Raw genomic sequence first — 21,593 nt, 5'->3', positions numbered from 1 at the left:
AGTGGAGAGACCGAAAGGTAACGTCTGGAATTGGTACTGGCAATCCTGAATCGCGAATCTCAGATAAGCCTGGTGAGAAGGATAAATATGTACATGCAGGTAAGCATCCTTTATGTCCATCGACACCAAGTAGTCCCCCTCCTCCAGACTGGCAATCACCGCCCGAAGTGATTCCATCATGAACTTGAACCTTTTCAGGAAGAAATTCAGATCTTTTATATTTAAGATCGGTCTGACCGAGCCGTCCAGCTTCGGAACAACAAAGAGGTTTGAATAAAAACCCCGCCCTTGTTCTGACAACGGTACCAGGACTATGACCTGGTCTTGACATCATTTTTGGATTGCCGCTGTCACTGCTTCTCTCTCTGGTGGAGAAGCTGGCAAGGTTGATTTGAAAAATCGGCATGGGGGAGCGTCTTGAAACTCCAGTTTGTATCCCTGGGATACTATTTGCAAAACCCAGGGGTCCAGGCCAGACAGAATCCAATCCTGGCTGAAGAATTTGAGACGTGCCCCCACCCGAGCGGCCTCCCGCAAGGGAGCTCCAGCGTCATGCTGGGGATTTGGCAGAATTAGGGGTAGACTTTTGCTGTTGGGAACCTAGAGCCGGTGTGGGCTTCTTTCCCCTTCCCCTACCTGCAAAGAAGGGGGAACCTCTCGTCTTTTTGTATTTATTGGGCCGAAAAGGACTGCATTTGCGGGTGATAGGTCTCTTTTGCCGGTGCAGGCGCAGAGGGCAAAAATGTTGACTTACCTGCGGTAGCCGCCGAGACTAACGCATCCAGGCCATCGCCAAATAAGGCCTCACCTTCATATGGGAGAGCCTCCATGTTTCTTTTGGAATCTGCATCCGCGTTCCACTGGTGAATCCATAAGGCCCGCCTAGCCGATACTGCCATGGTAGCGGCTTGTGAACTCAAGAGTCCAATATCCTTCATTGCTTCCAGCATGTAGGCGGCAGCATCCTTGATATTCCCTAACTTAAGGAGTATCTCATCTTTATCAATCGTGTCAATTTCTGATGACACGCTTTCTGACCATTTTTCAACAGCGCGAGTCACCCATGCGCTGGCAATAGTGGGCCTGAGCAGTGTACCATTGGTAACATAAATGAATTTCAATGTCGTTTCCATTTTGCAGTCTGCCGGCTCTTTAAGAGAAGCTGTGCCAGGTGCAAGGAGAATTACCTTCTTTGTCAACCTGGAAAGTGCACTGTCTAACACAGGGGGTGACTCCCATTTTTTCCTGTCTTCAACCGGGAAAGGATAAGCTATGTGAATCCTTTTGGGAATACAAATTTTTTTATCAGGATTCACCCACATCCCTTCAAACAGAGCATTTAGTTTGTGTGAAGGAGGGAACGTGACTTTGGATTTCTTTTCCTTACATAAATAAGCTTTCTCCTGAGGTACAGGAGTGCTTTCTGTAACCTCCAACACGTCCCTTATAGCCACAATCATATATTGTATACTTTTTTCCCAATTTATGATCTCTCTCTCTGGATTCACTATCGTCGACACAAGAATCAGAATCTGTGTCGGTATCAGTGTTTACAACATTTACAAATGGCCTCTTATGTGACCCAGAGGGGCCGCCCGTATAAGGAATAACAGCATCCTGAAAAATCACATCTTTCACAGATTTTCTCCAGCATGCAGCCTTAGATTCAGACTTATCCAATCTACGGTTAATCAGATGCATACTGTCACGTAGCTATTTCACCCATGCAGGCTCTTGGTGTGCCGGTAGCGCCACCACATTACAACTCTTTGTCCCTAAAATGGCTTACTCCGGGGAGGAACTCCCTGCCTCACACTTGTACAGCACTCACAGACACACTGGGACTTATTTGGGGACAGACCCACAGTAAAATCTGTCAGAGGGACACAGTATAGGAGCAGCCAGCTCACAACCCCAGTGCCTGTATTTAATGTCTGTGTACACAGAATGCCCACTGACATGCAGCGCTCTTTACACAGTAAAACACATTTGTAAAGCACCCAAATCGCTTTGTGCCCCCCTTATTTACACCCTGAATACTTGTAGTCACAAGTGGAGGAGGACCAGCTATATCTCTGCAGCCTGAGGAGAGAGAGAGAAAATGGTGCTGAGCAGTGTGCTGGCTGCCTGAGGAAGAAGCTCCGCCCTTTTTACCTCAGAGACTGTTTGTAATATTTATACTTGCGGGGGTAGGGCTGTGCCTGAGCATCTTATGCCCCCTATTAGCCAGTTTATAGAGGTATTTTGCTGCCCAGGGCGCCCCCCCCCCTGCACCCTGCAGTGCCTGTGTGTGTGGGCAGCAATGGCGCGCTGCGCTCCCGCCAGCCGCGTCATACCTCAGCCGTCACTTACTTGATTGAAGTTCAATCTTCTCATACTCACCTGTCTTCTGGCTCTGTGAGGGGGTGACGGCGTGCTGTGGAAGTGAGCATCTAGACATGGCTAGCGTTCAGTTCCCTTCAGGAGCTAATGGTGTCCTGTCAGCCAGAAGCAGAGCCATGAAACTTTGAGGAAGTTGGTTCTGCTTCTGTCCCCTCAGTCCCACGAAGCAGGGAGTCTGATGCCAGCAGATCACCCTTAAAATAAAAAACCTAACATAAGTCTTTTCAGAGAAACTCAGTAGAGCTCTCAGAGTGCATCCAGTCGACCTGGGCACATCTCTAAAACTGAGGTCTGGAGGAGGGGCATAGAGGGAGGAGCCAGTTCACACCCAATGAAAAGTCTTTAGAGTGCCCATGTCTCCTGCGGATCCCGTCTATACCCCCATGGTCTTGATGTCGTCCCCAGCATCCTCTAGAACGTATGAGAAATTATATATATATATATATTATATATATATATATATATATATATATATACAGGATGCAGGTAGGCGGCACTCTCGGACTATTCAGAAGCTAAATGACCAGAAGAGCCTTCTAGCGACCACAAGAGCGCTAGAAGGCTCTTGTGGTCATTTAGCTTCTGAATAGTCCGAGAGTGCCGCCTGCCTGCATCCTGTGTATAGAGTGAAGCTTCACTTTGGATGGCACCCGGCATGCTGTGTTTTTACATCAAAGTGAGTGCCGAATATCCACTATATATATATATATATATACTGCTTCGGATCGGCACTCACCCTTCCTTAGGTATTAATGCCTCGGTGCCTTCTGGTAACAATGATGTATCCAACGGTTCCTAGCAAGCAGCGGCACTCAAGGACTGACTCAAGCGTAATTAAAAGGTGAACAGTGTTTTAATCCATATCACAAAACATGGATGGATTTATTTGTTTTGTGATATGGATTAAAACACTGTTCACCTTTTAATTACGCTTGAGTCAGTCCTTGAGTGCCGCTGCTTGCTAGGAACCGTTGGATATATATATATATATATATATATATATAGATAGTACTGTACATTATTCAAACTGTACCGTCATGATTGACGTCATATGTTACATTTGCTGCAACTTTTAAGCCATATTTACAGTAATCAACTAAATGAATTCTGTCACCCCCACATATCTGCTCCATCAAGCAAATGTAGCCTTCATAATCCTATCTGTGGTGTTTTTGTGAATGCAATGGATGTAACTAATAGTATTGTTGCCCACCTTTTTATAACAATGTACATAGTTAATGTTGCTTTTTGCAACAACCCAAGTGGTGTGTCCAATGTGGTGGTGATGGTAGGAATCGTGTTGTGGCCACTAAACATGAAATACAAACTGATCCAATAAACAAAGCCCTGTTGTAACATTCATAAATGTATATTTTAAAGGATGCGTTCACCCTAGTGTACTTTTTTTTTTTTTTGGGGGGGGGGGGGGAATTGAATGTGCAAAACATACCCACAGTGGCTATTTTACAGTTATAACGCATATGAAATCCACTGCTAAATTGTATATCACTCTAGGATCTTTTTTTTTTTTTTTTTTTTACCACCAATACATTTTTATTGAAGATTTGCAAAAATGGGAAAGGGGTACTGAAATAGAAAGCGGAGAACAAGTGCATTGAGACAATTACAATATAAAAAAAAAAAACACCCAATTAAAAACAGACAGTAATCAGGAGGGTAGAAGCTGCAGAAAAAATTGGATTTTCTTTTTAGGTACTCACCGTAAAATCTTTTCCTTGTCATCCATCTGGGGGACACAGCTAAGCTGATGAGTTAAGTGGGTTGGACCATCGGAGTAGGTACTAGAAGACTAATCTAATTGTTTCCAACCCCCTACATAACCCCTCCCTGGATGCCTCAGTTATATCTTATAAAGCTGCTTGGAGGAAGCAAAGTCGCACCACAATAACAACCATAAACTCAACCAGAACAGTAAAACAACTAGAAAGGGATGGATTATAGTGTCCCCCAGAAGGATGACAAGAAAAGGATTTTACTGTGCTTTCTTTATACGATCTGGGGGACACTGCTAAGCTGACACTGAGATTTCCCAAAGCAAGCCTAAAGGGAGGGGGGTTTGATTGTCCGACAAAGCCGCACATAGAACTTTATGGCCAAACATATCTTAAAATAGGGAGGCATTTGATATGCCGTCTGTTGGGATCCTGGCGCTCACTATACTGACGCCGGAATCCCGACAGCCGGCATACCGACAACTATTTTCCCCCTTGGGGTGTCCACGACACCCCTGGAGGGAGAATAAATAGCATGGCGCGAGTAGCGCGTCACCGTGCCCGCAAGGAGCTCTTTTGCGCTCACCCTGCTGCCTGCATGCCAGTGGTCGGGATCCCGGCGTCAGTATGCTGGGTGCCGGGATCCCAAGCACCGGCATAATGTATAAAATATACTGACAGAGCCAAAACCTGACCCCTGAAAGATTTTGACAAAAACCTAAAGACCACAGACGCTCATAACATAAATTCTGGAAGTGATTGGTTTATGAGCTGGAATCATGGTCTGGATAATTTTCCTGGAAAAACCATGATCCTTCATGAATTGGGTCTCAAGACTGAAGCCGTCAAAACCAAACAAGACAATCTGGGTACAAACACAGCAGGTCCTGCCGAAAGGGAAGACAGCAAGGAACTTTGGCTAACCTTTTGTGAAAATGGGTGTACCACGGCCGACGAGGCCAATCCACAGAAAGGTTAGATCCTTATCCTACAGGAAGTGTAAGTAGAATCTGCATATTCCAGATATTCCAAAAAGGACCGAAAGACAAGATAAATGGCCCCACCATATACAGTGTCCGGTACAGGAAACGGATACCCACTCTGACTGTAGTGTGGAACATAGGCACCTTGTGTGCAGAGGACCAATAAACATGTAGGTATCGTCCTACAGAATCACGAACGGATGGAGCAAGCAACTGTACCATCCCTGAAGGCCCAGCACCCATAGTCCAGATATACTGTTGTCAAAGAACACCTGGCCAAAGGAACCGCAGAAACTGGGAGCTCTAGTGCAAAGGCTGACCACTCCGAAGGAGAAAACAATACACCAGAGTAGCATCCCAATGGATGTAGACCCAGTATTAACTGATTATCTGTCCCAGGTACATAACTAAAACCCCTAGCCAGTTGCCAAGGCTGGTGCAATGCCCCTTACAGAACACCTCTAAGTAGAGCCAATTACTGTCTTGAGTGATAATTGCAACACCAGGACCTGGAAGGAGCTGTGAATCATGGCAAACACACTGACATTGCAACTGAAAACAGTGAAAGAAAATGGTTACACCCTCTATGGCCATTTTTACTGAAGGGCACTGCCTGTAGGGTGAAGGGTAGGACATATGGCAAGGGTAGGACATTTAGTAGGCAATACTTTAGTATGGGGAGTGTAGAAATTGTGACAAATAAAGAATGATTAGTATGCCCCAGAGAGAGGGGAGTGAAAGAGTGTGTGTCAGGGAGAGAGGGGGGAGCAAGAGTGAGGTAGAGTGTCAGGGAGAGAGAGAGAGCGAGCAGGAGAGACACTACCTTTTACTCAGCAGAGGTCTCTGATGGGGGTGGGCACTTCACAGCATTAGACCCCGTCCCCTTCACCATACACCCGCGAATCGCGGCACCGAACTGCTGCTGGGAGCCGGTCAGGTAGGGTGAGTAGTGGGAAATGTTTGCCGCAGTGCAGGGGCCCCTGTAATTATGTATAGCAGTAGAGTTAATAAACTCATTAGTAACAGTTTTTAACCCCTGCAACAGACGAGAGTGGAAATTTTGTTCCACATTTGTAACCCATTCCTGATATGTGGTTATTCTAACAGAAAATAAGCAGAAAAACAAATAATCACCTGCCTTCAATCTCAAGAGTGCAGGAAGACTAACGGTGACCAAGTAACAGACTGCCTAAATCCTAGACTGAGAAATACTGCAGGCTGGCTGTGTTAGGGTGTGTACACATGGTGAGATTTTTTCTTTCGATTTTGACTATACAGTCAAAATCGCAAGAAAAGTTAGTGCAGATCGCAAGGTGAAAGTCACCTTGCAGTCCCGATGCGCAGACCCGCCAGGTCGGCATCGCAAGAAAAGATAGACTGTGCAGGCCAGTCAATCCTTGCTACATTGGTGTACTATCTAGTTCCGGCCTGTCCAACCTGCGGCTCTCCAGCTGTTGTAAAACTACAAGTCCCATCATGCTTTGCCACAGTTTTGCTATTAGGGAATGCTAAAACTGTGGCAAGGCATTATTATTATTATTATCCTTTATTTATATGGCGCCACAAGGGTTCCGCAGCGCCCAATTACAGAGTACATATGCACATAATCAAAACAGGAAAACAGTGACTTACAGCTGAAGACAATATAGGACAAGTACGGGGCAACTAAGCATAACTACACCAGTAAACATAGAGATAAGTTCCAGGTGGCCAAAAAACTGCGGGATCTGGGCAGTTGAGGATTATTAAAGTAAGAAAAGTATAAGCACATGAGGGAAGAGGGCCCTACTCGTGAGAGCTTACATTCTAAGGGAAGGGGTAGACAGACAGGGGTGACACAGATGGGGTACATAGAGAGCATGGAACAGAGGGTTAGGTTGAGATTTGGCTAGGTTTGGTAAAGAAATGGGTCTTAAGAGCCCATTTGAAGTTTTGTAGAGAGGTGGAGAGTCTGAGGGGGAGAGGTAAAGAATTCCAGAGAAAGGGAGCAGCACGTGAAAAATCTTGGAGATAGGAGTGGGAGGAAGTAATCAGAAGACAGGAGAGTCGGCGTGCATTAGCAGAGCGAAGAGGACGGGTGGGAGAGTAAAGGGAGATAAGGTCAGAGATGTAGATGGGAGAGGAGTGGGTGAGAGCTTTGTAAGTGAGTGTGAGAAGTTTGAATTGGATTCTGAAAGGGAAGGGAAGCCAGTGGAGGGCCTGTAGGAGAGGGGAGGTAGACGTAGTGCGTTTGGTGAGGAAGATGAGCCGGGCAGCAGCATTGAGGATAGATTGGAGTGGAGAGAGGTAATTGTCAGGGAGGCCAGTTAGGAGGAGATTACAGTAGTCCAGTCTGGAAATAATCAGTGAGTGAATAATGATCTTAGTGGCATCCTGGGTGAGAAAAGGTCTGATTCTAGAAATGTTTTTGAGATGAAAATGACAGGTTTGTGAGAGGTGCTGAATGTGTGGTTTGAAGGAGAGGGAGGAGTCAAGGATTACGCCAAGACAGCGTACTTGGGGGCAAGTGGAGATAGTCGTGCCATCAATGGATAATGAGATTGTGGGAGGTGAGGCTGTGCGGGAGGGTGGGAAGATGATCAGCTCAGTCTTAGACATGTTGAGTTTAAGAAAGCGCTGAGATATCCAGGAAGAGATAGCAGAAAGACAGTTTGAGGTCCGAGTGAGGAGAGCTGTGGAGAGATCAGGGGAGGAGAGGTAGATTTGAGTGTCATCAGCATAGAGGTGGTATTGGAAGTTAAAAGAACTAATGAGTTCACCTAAAGAGGACGTATAGAGAGAGAAAAGGAGAGGACCAAGAACAGAGCCTTGGGGGACACCAACAGTTAGTGGAAGTGGGGGGGAGATAGCATCATGAGAGGAGACAGAGAAGGAACGATCAGAGAGGTAGGAGGACAGCCAGGAGAGGGCAGTATCACGCAGACCAAGAGAGTGAAGGATTTGCAGAAGGAGAGGGTGGTCCACAGTGTCAAAAGCAGCAGAGAGGTCAAGAAGAATAAGCAGAGAGTAGAGGCCCTTAGATTTGGCTGCATGGAGGTCATTGCATACTTTTGTGAGGGCAGTTTCAGTGGAGTGGAGAGAACGGAAACCAGACTGGAATGGGTCAAGCAGTGAGTGAGAGGAAAGAAAGGCAGTGAGGCGATTATAGACAATACGCTCAAGAAGTTTGGAGGCAAAGGGGAGGAGAGAGATGGGTCGATAGTTGGAGAGAGTGTTAGGATCAAGGGTAGGTTTTTTAAGAATAGGGGAGACAAGAGCATGCTTAAAGGCAGAGGGGACAGTGCCTGATGAAAGGGAGAGATTGAGAAGGTGGGCAAGATGGGAACAGGCAGAAGGAGAGAGGATGTATAGTTTCACAACATCTGGAGAGCCATAGGTTGGCCAGGCCTGATCTAGTTCATCTCACATGTCAATGACATCTCACATAAGCCAAAATCTCACATAAGTCAAAATCGTAAGCACACACAGTCCATATCTCAAGAAAAGTTAGTCAAAATCGGTGGTGCTGGGCTCCGGGGAGTTCAAGGGAAATCGCAAGTGAAAATTGGGCATAGCAAGGATCTCACCGTGTGTATACACCCTTAGACAATAAAGTTCTGCGCTTAGGGGGTCATTCCGAGTTGATCGTAGCTGTGCTAAATTTAGCACGATCTTCCCTAACATGCGGGGGAACGCCCAGCACAGGGCTAGTCCGCCCCGCATGTCACATTGAAAGAGAGCTTTCACTACTCAGCACACTGTTTTATCAGGCTAATAAACAACTCTTCATAATAAAAATTTCTACTCTCCAGTGAGCACTATACACAACATCACTCTTTTGATAAGCCCCCCAATCTCCCCTCCACATCCCACAACCACTTAAACCTGTCCAGCAGTCTGTGGATGTCCTGAAGCTACAGCGCTGGTCTGAAGTAATGGTGCCTCAGCATCCCATGGAGGACTGAGCAGGGCTTATCCCACAAGTCTGCTGGTCTGTGTAAAGGAGAACACATGGATACACAGGGTCCATGCACAGGTGGCGCTGTTGGGACTTCTATTATGGTAGCACTGCACTAGACATAAGTAGGGAGTGGCTGGCTTACAAGCATGCTAGTCTGTGAAAAGGAGAACACCTCAACACAGGGTCCACTCACAGGTGGCGCTGTGCAACAAACAGGTAGGGAGCGACTGGCTTATCAGTGGGTAAAACTCTCTTCCCAACTTTCTGTGCACCAGAACCCGGAGCCTTCCCAGACAGAACCACTGATCTGTGCACTAACTTCAGACACTATAAATGAAAGCTGGAGCGAGCGGGGATTCCTATTTCCTATACCCTGACTTCTGAACCCACTCTGACTGCCTGATCCCTGTAAACAGGAGCTGAGGCTGTTTGTGTTGTGACAAAACAGTTAAAAGAAAAAAAGAAAAATAAATCTAAATTTAAGAAACAAAGAAACATCACTCCACAGGCACTAGAAAACAATGAGGCTTCCAACGAAGTGGGAGAGGTTATGCAGGGGGTTTGTAGCCAAACACTTTAGTTTTCTAGTGCCTACTCCTGTGGACCAACCCACTTAACCCAGAAGGGTTAAGTTAATTTAACCACTAGCCTGGTTGCCTGAGATGCAATCACGCCAGGCAGGGATTTCCCTCACATCTAATGTGACAAGTCAGAGGAGCATGCCGGCAGCTGCTGGAGGCTAATCTTCCAGCAGTGGCCAGGCTCGGTCCATTGGACTCCAGTCTCCTCTTGTCAGGCTGTGTACAGAAGGGGGAGCAAGTTAAGCATATCTGAGATTAATCTTATTTTGTGTTAAATGTATCTTTCAAATGTATTTCTTAGCAAGCGTAATTTCTGTGCCAACACAAGACAGGTGCAGTGTTCGAGTTAATGATAATTACGATTGAGAGAGAGAAATTTAGTCTGAACACATTTACAGTGCATCCAGAAAGTATTAACAGCACTTCACTTTTTCTACATTTTGTTTTGTTACAGCCTTATTTCAAAATGGAATAAAAGGAGTGTTATGGTAGACTTACCATGGATAACACTCTTTCTGCGAGTTACATTGGGTTCCACAGGGAAACATCATAGTGTAGAGTGGCTCTTGATCCAGAGGCACCAACAGGCTAAAGCCTGTCCCAGGATGCATTGGGGCCTCCTCTATAACCCCGCCTCCAGGCACTGAGAGCTCAGGTTCGTCAACCAGTCCAATGCAGGAGCAGGCAAGAGAGAAGGCAGATGTTAGTCACATAGAACCACATTCTCACGACAGGAGAAGGTACAAGCGGCTAAGCTAGGTGCGTCAGGGTAGGCGCCCTGTGGAACCCAATGTACCTCGCAGAAAGAGTGTTACCCATGGTAAGTTTACCATAACACTCCTTTTGTCACAACTGAGGGCCTGAGCTGACGGGAGGCAGCCTCAGTTGTAGGGGCTGAGATGTACCGGAACCTGGGAGGTTGTATCAGACCCCTGGACATGTAAGTAACATGAATAATAACTGCCCGAAGGCGTGACCACGACAACTTAGATAAAAGTCAATGATGTTTATTATGACAACTCCGCAACACAGCAGCAGTAAAAGAAAACGTAAAAGTCAGCAAATAATAAATACAGTTCCTGGGTACTACAGGATGGCAGGAGCCACAGGGCACTGGTAGTGTGAGATAGTTCTTATGATCTTCTAGATGGAAAGTCCTTACCAGGCCCGACTGTAGCAATGGAGATAACCCAGGATTGTGCCAGCTGGTGTTCCAGGAAAAGCTGGGTTGCTGAAGGTAAAACAGCTGCTGTGGATACTGGCTGGAACCAGACTGTTGTTAGCACGGAGTGGATACTGGCTGGAACCAGTTAAATAATAAATGAACTTGGGAGCGATGAAATATGAACTGAAATGTAGAACTTGAGAGCGGAGAAATAATAATACCGGTGGAGAGTGGTAAAGTGTAGAAAGGACACCGGCCCTTTAAGGGAAGCTGTACTCTGCTGGAAGCTGAGCTGGAAGCAGGTAATGTTGTAGCTGGAAACAGATGAATCCACAATGGATTGGAGAGTCAGGCTACACCGCAGGTGGAATGCTGGTGCGGGTCTCTATGGTGGAAGTCTTGAGACAGGAGCTGGAACCTGGAAGACAATCACAGGAGAGAGACAAACAGGAACTAGGTTTGACAACCAAAGCACTGACGCCTTCCTTGCTCAGGCACAGTGTATTTATACCTGCAGCAAGGAAGGGATTGGCTAGGCAATTATGCAGATTAACAATACTGACAACAGATTGGAGGAAATGATCAGCTGACAGAATCCAAGATGGCTGCGCCCATGCAGACACTTGGAGGGAAGTTTGGTTTGTAATCCATGTGGTAATGAAAACAGTAATGGCGGCGCCGGCCACTGGAGACAGGAGACGCCAGGCTGACAAGTGCACATCCAACCACGCGGACACAGCGGAGGCCGCGGCTGACGTAATCGCCACTCTGACACTCTGCATGCAGAAGCTCAGGGACGGCGGCGGAGGCCGCGGGAGACGCCATGCCAGATGTAATAAGGCGTTACTGTGACAGCGTCTCAGAGAGACAGGAGAGGATGCAGGAATGTGAACATTAGGATAACAGATGGGATCCGGTCCTGGAGCGCTGAGCCAGCCTTAGGAGGCATCTGATGGGTAAGAAATGGCGTCCAGATACCCGGATCGTGACAGCACCCCCCCCTTTAGGAGTGGCCCCAGGACACTTCTTTGGCTTTTGAGGAAACTTGGAATGGAATCTCCGGACCAAGGCAGGAGCATGGACATCAGAAGCATTGGTCCATGAACGTTCCTCAGGACCATAACCCTTCCAGTCAATAAGATATTGTAGTTGACCGTAACGGTGACGTGAGTCCAGGATCTTGGCCACTTCATACTCAACGCCTCGTTGAGTTTGGACTTTCGGAGGTGGAGGAAGTGAGGAATGAAACCGATTCAAGATCAGCGGTTTCAACAGGGAAACATGGAATGTCCTGGGTATTTTTAAGAAGGGAGGCAACTGGAGTCTGTAAGCAACAGGATTGATGACTTGTTCAATCTTGAAAGGACCGATATAGCGAGGTGCAAACTTCATACTGGGAACTCTTAACCTCAAATTCTTCGTGGATAACCATACCCGATCACCCACCTTGAGAGCAGGAACTGCTCGACGCTTCTTATCCGCAAACTTCTCGTACCTGAACGATGCCTTGAGCAGAGCTGATCGTACGCTCTTCCAGATATTGGCAAACTGATGCAAGGTGATATCCACTGCGGGAACAGAAGTTGCTGGAAGCGGTTGGAACTCAGGAACTTTAGGGTGGAATCCAAAGTTAGTGAAGAATGGTGTTGAAGCAGATGAAGAATGATACTGGTTGTTATGACAGAACTCGGCCCAGGGAAGTAATTGAACCCAGTCATCTTGAGAGGAGGACACATAGATGCGGAGGAAGGCCTCCAAGTCCTGATTCACCCTCTCGGTTTGACCATTGGTCTGAGGATGGTAAGCCGTGGAAAACTTTAGCTTGACTTGGAGGACTTGACATAAACTTCGCCAGGATTTGGCTGTGAATTGAACTCCTCGATCTGAGATAATTTCTTCAGGAAGACCGTGGAGTCGGAAGATCTCTTGTATGAATACTTGAGCCAACTTGGAAGCTGACGGAAGACCGGTGAGAGGAATGAAGTGTGCCATCTTGGTGAACCGGTCAACTACCACCCAGATGGTATTGAACTTGTTGCACATGGGTAAGTCTGTAATGAAATCCATCGACAAGTGGGTCCATGGTCGACGGGGAACGGATAGTGGAACCAGTTGCCCCGCAGGCGACTGGCGGGATACTTTATGTTGGGCACACTTTGGGCAAGATGCAATAAACTCCAAGACGTCCTTTTTCAGAGTTGGCCACCAATAGGACCTAGAGATAAACTCCAGGGTTTTTTGGATACCTGTATGTCCGGCAAAACGGGAAGCATGGGCCCAATGCATGAGCTTCTTCCTTAGCATCGGCTTCACAAAACTTTTCCCTGATGGGGGCGTAGAGTCCATCCCTACCGTGGAGAATGCCAACGGATTTATAATAGGATGCTTGTCTGAAGACTCTGACTCATTTTCTTGCTCCCATGAGCGGGAAAGGGCATCGGCCTTGCGATTCTGAGAGCCCGGACAGAACTGGAGTTTAAAGTCGAACCTGGAAAAGAAAAGTGCCCATCTGGCCTGACGAGGGTTGAGACATTGTGCGCCCTTCAGGTATAAAAGGTTCTTGTGGTCTGTAAGTATGGTGATTAAATGAGAAGCTCCCTCCAACAGATACCTCCACTCTTCTAGAGCGAGCTTGATGGCTAGCAACTCCTGGTCGCCAATGGCATAGTTGCGCTCAGCTGGGGAGAACTTCCGGGAGAAGAAACTGCAAGGATGTAAATGGCCATCTTTAGCCCTCTGAGATAACACCGCTCCTACTCCAACGGAGGAGGCATCCACCTCTAGGATGAAAGGAGAGTCGATGTCAGGCTGTTTCAGGACAGGCGCAGAGATGAACCTCTGTTTTAAAAGATGAAAAGCTTGCATGGCTTCTTCAGACCACTTGGACGGGTTAGCACCCTTCTTGGTGAAAGCAGTAATAGGCGCCACAATGGTGGAAAAGTCTCGTATAAACTTTCGGTAATAATTGGCGAACCCTAAGAACCTCTGGACCCCTTTGAGGGTTAAGGGTACCGGCCAATTCTGAATTGCTTGTAGTTTCTCAGGATCCATCTCTAGTCCGGAACCGGACACAATGTACCCTAGGAACGGAATGGACTTGACTTCAAAGACGCATTTTTCTAATTTGCAATAGAGATGATTGACACGGAGACGGGACAGAACCTCTTTAACCCAAAAACGATGTTCCTCTAAATCGTTGGCAAAAATGAGGATATCGTCTAGATAGACCACGACATGACGGTATAGAATGTCTCTGAAGATCTCATTGACAAAATGCTGGAAGACAGCTGGAGCATTGCTCAATCCGAAGGGCATGACGAGGTACTCATAATGTCCGTCACGGGTGTTAAAGGCGGTCTTCCACTCGTCACCCTCACGGATCCGGATGAGATTGTATGCACCTCGCAAGTCCAGCTTTGTAAAGATGGTAGCTCCGCTAACTCTGTCAAAGAGCTCAGTAATCAGGGGTAAAGGATAACGGTTCTTGATGGTAATGTCGTTCAAACCTCTGTAGTCGATGCACGGCCGCAGACCACCATCTTTCTTTTTTACAAAAAAGAAGCCTGCGCCGGCTGGGGAAGAAGAAGGTCGAATGAACCCCTTTGCTAGGTTCTCTTTAATGTATTCCTCCATAGAATGCGTCTCAGGCAGAGACAACGGATAAGTTCGGCCTCGAGGTGGAACCTTCCCTGGAACGAGATCAATTGGGCAGTCCCATTCTCTATGAGGAGGAAGGATATCAGCAGAAGCTTTACTGAACACATCCGTGAAATCTTGATATGGAGGAGGTGGAACATCAGACGACCTGGGGGAGGAAGAACAGACAGGCAATACTTTAAACAAACATGTCTCTGCACAGGAGGAACCCCATGCCAGGATTTGCGTAGTCGTCCAATCAATTGTAGGATTGTGAAGACGGAGCCATGGAAGGCCCAGGACCACAGGATGTGTGGCTCTTGGAATCACTAAAAGTGAAATAAGTTCGGAATGAAGAACTCCCACTCTCAGACGAACTGGTAGAGTCCTTAGAGCAATAACAGTATCAAAAATTTTACTGCCATCCACGGCAGTTAAGGAAAAGGAGGAAGGAAGTCTCTCGGTGGGTAGGGACCACCGTTTAACATAGGCTTCAGTAATAAAGTTCCCAGCTGCTCCGGAATCAAGGAGAGCAATGACGTTCCGATAACGTTGAGCAACTTGAAGCGAGACTGGGAGATTACAATCATGAGGAGATGGAGAGGAGATCATTACTCCTAGCCGGCCCTCTCCTGGGCAAGCTAGGGTTTGGAGTTTTCCCGGACGTTCGGGACAGGCATTGATGGTGTGAGACGGAGCTGCACAGTAAAGACAAAGAGACTCAGAGAGACGTCTTCGGCGCTCAGCAGGAGTTAAACGGGAACGGCCAATTTGCATGGGCTCATCTTTAGATGGTGACAGTTGACGAGGAGGAGGAGCAGAAGATTTTGGAGCAGATGATCTTCCACGCTCAGTTGCTCTCTCTCTGAAACGTAAATCAACTTTCGTGCAGAGTGAGATTATCTCATCTAACTTAGAAGGTAAGTCTCTGGTAGCTAACTCATCTTTAATAAGCTCAGATAAGCCATGCCAGAATGCAGCATACAGGGCCTCGTCGTTCCATGCCAGTTCGGATGCCAGGATCTGGAACTGTATCAGATATTGTCCTACAGTACGTGACCCCTGGCGTAAACGGAGAATCTCGGATGAAGCTGAGGTTACCCGGCCTGGCTCGTCGAAGATGCGCCTGAATGTTGACACGAATGCAGTGTAAGAAGATAGCAGGGTGTCGGACCTCTCCCATAACGGTGATGCCCAGTCAAGGGCGGAGCCACTGAGAAGAGAGATGATGTAGGCAATTTTTGTACGGTCACTGTGAAAATTGCCAGGTTGTAGCTCAAACTGAATCTCACACTGGTTGAGAAATCCCCTGCAGAATCTTGGAGATCCGTCAAATTTTGCTGGCGTTGGAAGATGAAGACGTGGAGCAGAAATGGGTAAGGTGGGTGGGGTTATAGCTGGAGTCACTGTGGTTGACGCACCAGATGCGCCTGATCCACGGAGAGTTGTCTGAATCCCATCCAGCCGAGTAGAGAGATCCTGGAGACAGCGGATGATGTGGCCCTGTGCAGCCTCCTGATGTTCTAGTCGGGCTGCCAGTTCTTGCATCGGCCTGGCCGCTTGATCCTGGTCTCCGGCTGGATTCATTAGGTCAGTGCTTACTGTCACAACTGAGGGCCTGAGCTGACGGGAGGCAGCCTCAGTTGTAGGGGCTGAGATGTACCGGAACCTGGGAGGTTGTATCAGACCCCTGGACATGTAAGTAACATGAATAATAACTGCCCGAAGGCGTGACCACGACAACTTAGATAAAAGTCAATGATGTTTATTATGACAACTCCGCAACACAGCAGCAGTAAAAGAAAACGTAAAAGTCAGCAAATAATAAATACAGTTCCTGGGTACTACAGGATGGCAGGAGCCACAGGGCACTGGTAGTGTGAGATAGTTCTTATGATCTTCTAGATGGAAAGTCCTTACCAGGCCCGACTGTAGCAATGGAGATAACCCAGGATTGTGCCAGCTGGTGTTCCAGGAAAAGCTGGGTTGCTGAAGGTAAAACAGCTGCTGTGGATACTGGCTGGAACCAGACTGTTGTTAGCACGGAGTGGATACTGGCTGGAACCAGTTAAATAATAAATGAACTTGGGAGCGATGAAATATGAACTGAAATGTAGAACTTGAGAGCGGAGAAATAATAATACCGGTGGAGAGTGGTAAAGTGTAGAAAGGACACCGGCCCTTTAAGGGAAGCTGTACTCTGCTGGAAGCTGAGCTGGAAGCAGGTAATGTTGTAGCTGGAAACAGATGAATCCACAATGGATTGGAGAGTCAGGCTACACCGCAGGTGGAATGCTGGTGCGGGTCTCTATGGTGGAAGTCTTGAGACAGGAGCTGGAACCTGGAAGACAATCACAGGAGAGAGACAAACAGGAACTAGGTTTGACAACCAAAGCACTGACGCCTTCCTTGCTCAGGCACAGTGTATTTATACCTGCAGCAAGGAAGGGATTGGCTAGGCAATTATGCAGATTAACAATACTGACAACAGATTGGAGGAAATGATCAGCTGACAGAATCCAAGATGGCTGCGCCCATGCAGACACTTGGAGGGAAGTTTGGTTTGTAATCCATGTGGTAATGAAAACAGTAATGGCGGCGCCGGCCACTGGAGACAGGAGACGCCAGGCTGACAAGTGCACATCCAACCACGCGGACACAGCGGAGGCCGCGGCTGACGTAATCGCCACTCTGACACTCTGCATGCAGAAGCTCAGGGACGGCGGCGGAGGCCGCGGGAGACGCCATGCCAGATGTAATAAGGCGTTACTGTGACAGCGTCTCAGAGAGACAGGAGAGGATGCAGGAATGTGAACATTAGGATAACAGATGGGATCCGGTCCTGGAGCGCTGAGCCAGCCTTAGGAGGCATCTGATGGGTAAGAAATGGCGTCCAGATACCCGGATCGTGACACCTTTTCTGCAGCAGGGTACATTGGTTTCCACAGGGAAACATCGGGTGTGTCCTAAAGCAGTTCCTCAAGGGAGGGGACGCGCCTTAGCGGATATGAGAATCCGGCGTCCAAAGGAAGCATCCTGGGAGGCGAAGGTATCAAAGGCATAGGGGGTCATTCCGAGTTGATTGCACGTAGCAACTTTTTGCTGCTCGTGCGATCAACCCGACGCCGCCTATGGGAGAGTGTATTTTAGCATAGTAGGGCTGCGATTGCATGTGCAGCCCTACTATGCTAAAAAAGTTTCAAGCAAAACAAGACCAGCCCTGCAGCTACTTACCCATGCGACGGATCCAGCGATGAAGGTCCCGGCTGTGCTGCCCTCCAAACGCCTGGACATGCCTGCGTTTGACTTACCACACCTGGGAAACGGTGAGTAGACGCCCCGATCCTCCTTCCCACTGTCAATCTTCTTGCAGGGGATTAGCACCTGTTAGTTTGACCAGTGTTAGGGTATTGCGCTGGCCCAGGGCGCCACTCACAGCGCCACTATGGTACCGCTGAGCCCTCTGGAGCGCAGCCTGTCAGCGCTGTGCTCTGACCGTTATGCCGCCATTCCCACCGGTTACCCGCTTAACGGGGCACCGGCGTCATACTCATCACTCCATCTTATGGCTCTGTTAGGGGGTGGCGGCAGTGCTGCAGGAGTGAGCGGTCGCCTCGGGGGCTTGCGATCATCACCCTCAGGAGCTCAGTGTCCTGTCAGCGGAGATAGGGGCCATTAACCTCAAGGGTTGGATCCTACTCCCCCCCTAAGTCCCACGAAGCAGGGAGGCTGTTGCCAGCAGTCTCCCTGTACCTAACGCTTTAAAAAAAACAATAAAACTAAAAGAACTCCTTGGAGCTCCCCTAGCTGTGACCGGCTCCACCGGGCACATTTTCTAAACTGAGTCTGGTAGGAGGGGTATAGAGGGAGGAGCCAGCCCACACTATTAAACTCTTAATGTACCCATGGCTCCCAAGGGACCAGTCTATACCCCATGGTACTAATGTGGACCCTTTAATCCTCTAGGACGTAAGAGAAATCTAAAAAAAAAAAAATTCACGTTGTCATTATGGGGTACTGTGTGTAGAATTTTGAGGGAAAAATGTATTTATTCATTTTTGGAATAAGGCTGTAACATAACAAAATGTGGAAAAAGTGAAGCGCTGTGAATACTTTCCGGATGCACTGTATATACTAGATTTAAGTTTAGCCATATATTAAGATAAATGTTGCATAAATACAGATGAGGAGATGTAAGTGTGCAGAATCATATTTACACATATGCAAATAGCCAAAGTCACTTGCACAATTTTGAGATCATTAATTTCTTTGAGCATTAATGAACAGACTAGAAGTATACTTACAAAATGCCCTAGCAGATCTCCATATTTGAATTCCCAAACAGGTGCTTGCAGTCGAAGAACTTCTATGGTGTCTTCATTTTTCATTAAAGGAATAGATCCATCCGCATATCCAGAAGGACAAAATGTATATTTGGCTTGACAGTATGGATCAGATTTAGGACGATGGTCAAAACGCCTGGATTCAGCGAGAAAATTAAATAAGAACTATGAGCAGACACAAACTTCTACTATTATAACATTACTTATCATTTTGTGTCTTACAGTGATCTGCTGGATTAACAAAACCAATAAAAGTTAAGGAAATGTATATACTTGTATACATTTGCCTATAAGACTTGGTCACTGACACAAGGTTGGCTTTAAAGTAAAAGGAATGAAAAGTAACAAAATATAACGAAAGGTTTAGAAGAGAATGTTCAGAACTAATCTGAATATTACACAGCCATAAATCTCGGCTATAAACAGCTCCGGATTAAGGTTTGTGGAGGCCCCAGGGCAGCTTATTTGTGGGACCCCTACCAATAAAATCATCAATATGATATGATGCTATTAAAAAGTATAATGTGTAAATACTTCCAGCACCGTAAACGTGTCAAACTGTAGTGTCCCCAGTTCACTTATGCCACAGTGTCCCTATGCTGATGATGTAGCCACGTCAGGAGGCCCTTCCTGTTGTCAATCACGCACTAGCTATAAAACAGAAGTGTTTTTTTTCCTAAACACAAAACGTGGTGTTGCCCAACCTGCAGTAGCAGTATTTCTCAAATCTGGTCCTCATGGAACCGCAAGAGTGCATTTTTTCCAGATCATTTAGCTGGAACACAGGTGTTTTAAATGACTAACACAACAGATCTTTTAGTGGTACCAATTATTCCTGAGGATACCTTGAAAACATGCACTGTAAAGGGGGGTACACACGGAGAGAGATCAGTGCTTAAATTCTAAGCAATCGGACTAGATTGCTTAGACGTTAAGCACAAATCTCTCCGTGTGTATGCCCACAGCAATAGCGATGCGCGGCCCTGTTGATTTATGGCACCCTCATAGTGTTATGTTTATGGAGGCATTCTCACAGATGAGGGATCTTACGATCCATTTTCTGCAGCCTCTGTCCGACGCCAGAATCTGACATTGTGCTCATGAGCGTTTCGAAAAAGTGAAAGAATCTTCCAATATCCCTGGATGTAACTCGCAGGGTTACAGCGGTTCTCCCAACTGCTGTCCCTGCAACTTACGTTAAGTACATGGGGGGTAATTCCAAGTTGATCGCAGCAGGAAATTTTTTACCAGTTGGGCAAAACCATGTGCACTGCAGGGGAGGCAGATATAACATGTGCAGAGAGAGAGATTTGGGTGTGGTGAGTTCAATCTGCAATCTAAATTGCAGTGTAAAAATAAAGCAGCCAGTATTTACCCTGCACAGAAACAAAAGACCCACCCAAATCTAACTCTCTCTGCAAATGTTATATCTGCCCCCCCTACAGTGCACATGGTTTTGCCCAACTGCTAAAAAATTTCCTGCTGCGATCAACTTGGAATTACCCCCATGGTTGGGATATTTGTGTTAAGAATGAAAAATACATGAGATTGGGGGGGCACAGTCCTGGGTGCAAATGAAAATGAACATACCGGGGCGTGGCCTAGCTGTGGAGGGAGGAAGACGTGTTCGGCCCGGGCTCCAGCTTCTAATCGGCCCTCTAGCCCTCTCTGCTCTTTACCCAGCCTTTTGGAGGGCACCACCTGCTTCCTGGGTCCCCCTGCATCGGGTGAGGTGGGTCGCGGAGCCGGCAGGTGCCCCCTGTGCCCGTGCGGGTTGCGGCCTTCCTGCCCGGAGGGAGCCGGGGACTCGAGCTGGACACTGCCCGGACCGGCAGTGTTGCGGGCCTCGATAGCGACGGTGGACGGCGGAGACCTTGCTCTTCCCTCCCCTGCAGCCCCAACACCCGCTACGGACTTCCCTACCTGGTGCGGCTTCCCCTACTGCTAGCCGCGGCGGCCGCTGAGAGAGGTCCGGAGAAACGGGAGAGAGAGTGCGCGGCTGCGCCTCCCGTCCTGACCGCGGCGGACGCTGCTTCCTGTCCCCGGCATCTGTCTCCCGCTCTTCGCTGCTGAGCGGTGCGGGGGGCCGGGGGTGGTGACCAAGCAATACCCCACTACCACCAACGTTGCTGGGGGAAACACAACACCCCTTCTACTGAGGCCTGGGGCCGGAGCCTGGCGGTGCCATCTTGATTCCTGGCAAAACGCCAGTACAAGGGGCTGCTGCTTCTGAGGCAATCTTGCTGTCACACAGGTCAGCACACCCAACCCTGCTCAGCTTCTCATTTGATTCACCCATATGTATGTGGCACCCTTGGTGACTTTTCTGCTGATTTAAAGGGGCCACAGCAGGCAGCGCTATTTGGACACCCTAGGCGCTTGGCTTCTCCCCTCATCTGCATCTGATTATCTCTCCTCCTTTGCATTCGAATGCTGGGGACATCAGGGAGACCCTCCTCCTCCCGGGCCGAAACGATGTAACTTTCCACGTGATGTCATGCATCCCCCCTCACTCCTGATGTTGTGATACCGCTCCTAGTATTCATCGAGCTGACATAAGTTCATCTATCCTCCTGTTTCCGATTCCTTTTATCAACGGCTTCTGTGGTGTGGTTTATTTTCTGGTATAATGCCGCCTAAACGCCAGAAAGACCAGACCCAGGCCCGCCCGGTCACTTTCTTCAAACAGTCACCCGCATCCCAAAGCCTGAAAGGCCCTTCGATTTCGGATTCCCTCTCCAAGCACTCCCCTGAAAGCGTCGCTGGGTCTATGGCTCCACGTGTAAGCCAAACAAAACTCTCTCTGCTGGATGACGATGCACCCCTCACA

General features: G+C 47.8%; 1 protein-coding gene across 1 annotated transcript in view; it reads right to left on the bottom strand.

Annotated features, from left to right (window-relative positions):
- Positions 1-21,593, bottom strand: part of CLN5 (CLN5 intracellular trafficking protein) — a 98,763-nt gene that overhangs the window by 41,551 nt on the left and 35,619 nt on the right. The window contains exon 2 of the mRNA XM_063952964.1: positions 18,725-18,899. Within this exon, the coding sequence (XP_063809034.1) occupies positions 18,725-18,899 (175 nt within the window). The remainder of the gene's footprint in view (positions 1-18,724; positions 18,900-21,593) is intronic.

This window comes from Pseudophryne corroboree, chromosome 2 (assembly GCF_028390025.1).
Source record: "Pseudophryne corroboree isolate aPseCor3 chromosome 2, aPseCor3.hap2, whole genome shotgun sequence".
Taxonomy (NCBI): domain Eukaryota; kingdom Metazoa; phylum Chordata; class Amphibia; order Anura; family Myobatrachidae; genus Pseudophryne; species Pseudophryne corroboree.
The sequence above is the reverse complement of the archived record's forward strand: the minus strand, read 5'-3'. Positions and strand labels throughout refer to the sequence as shown.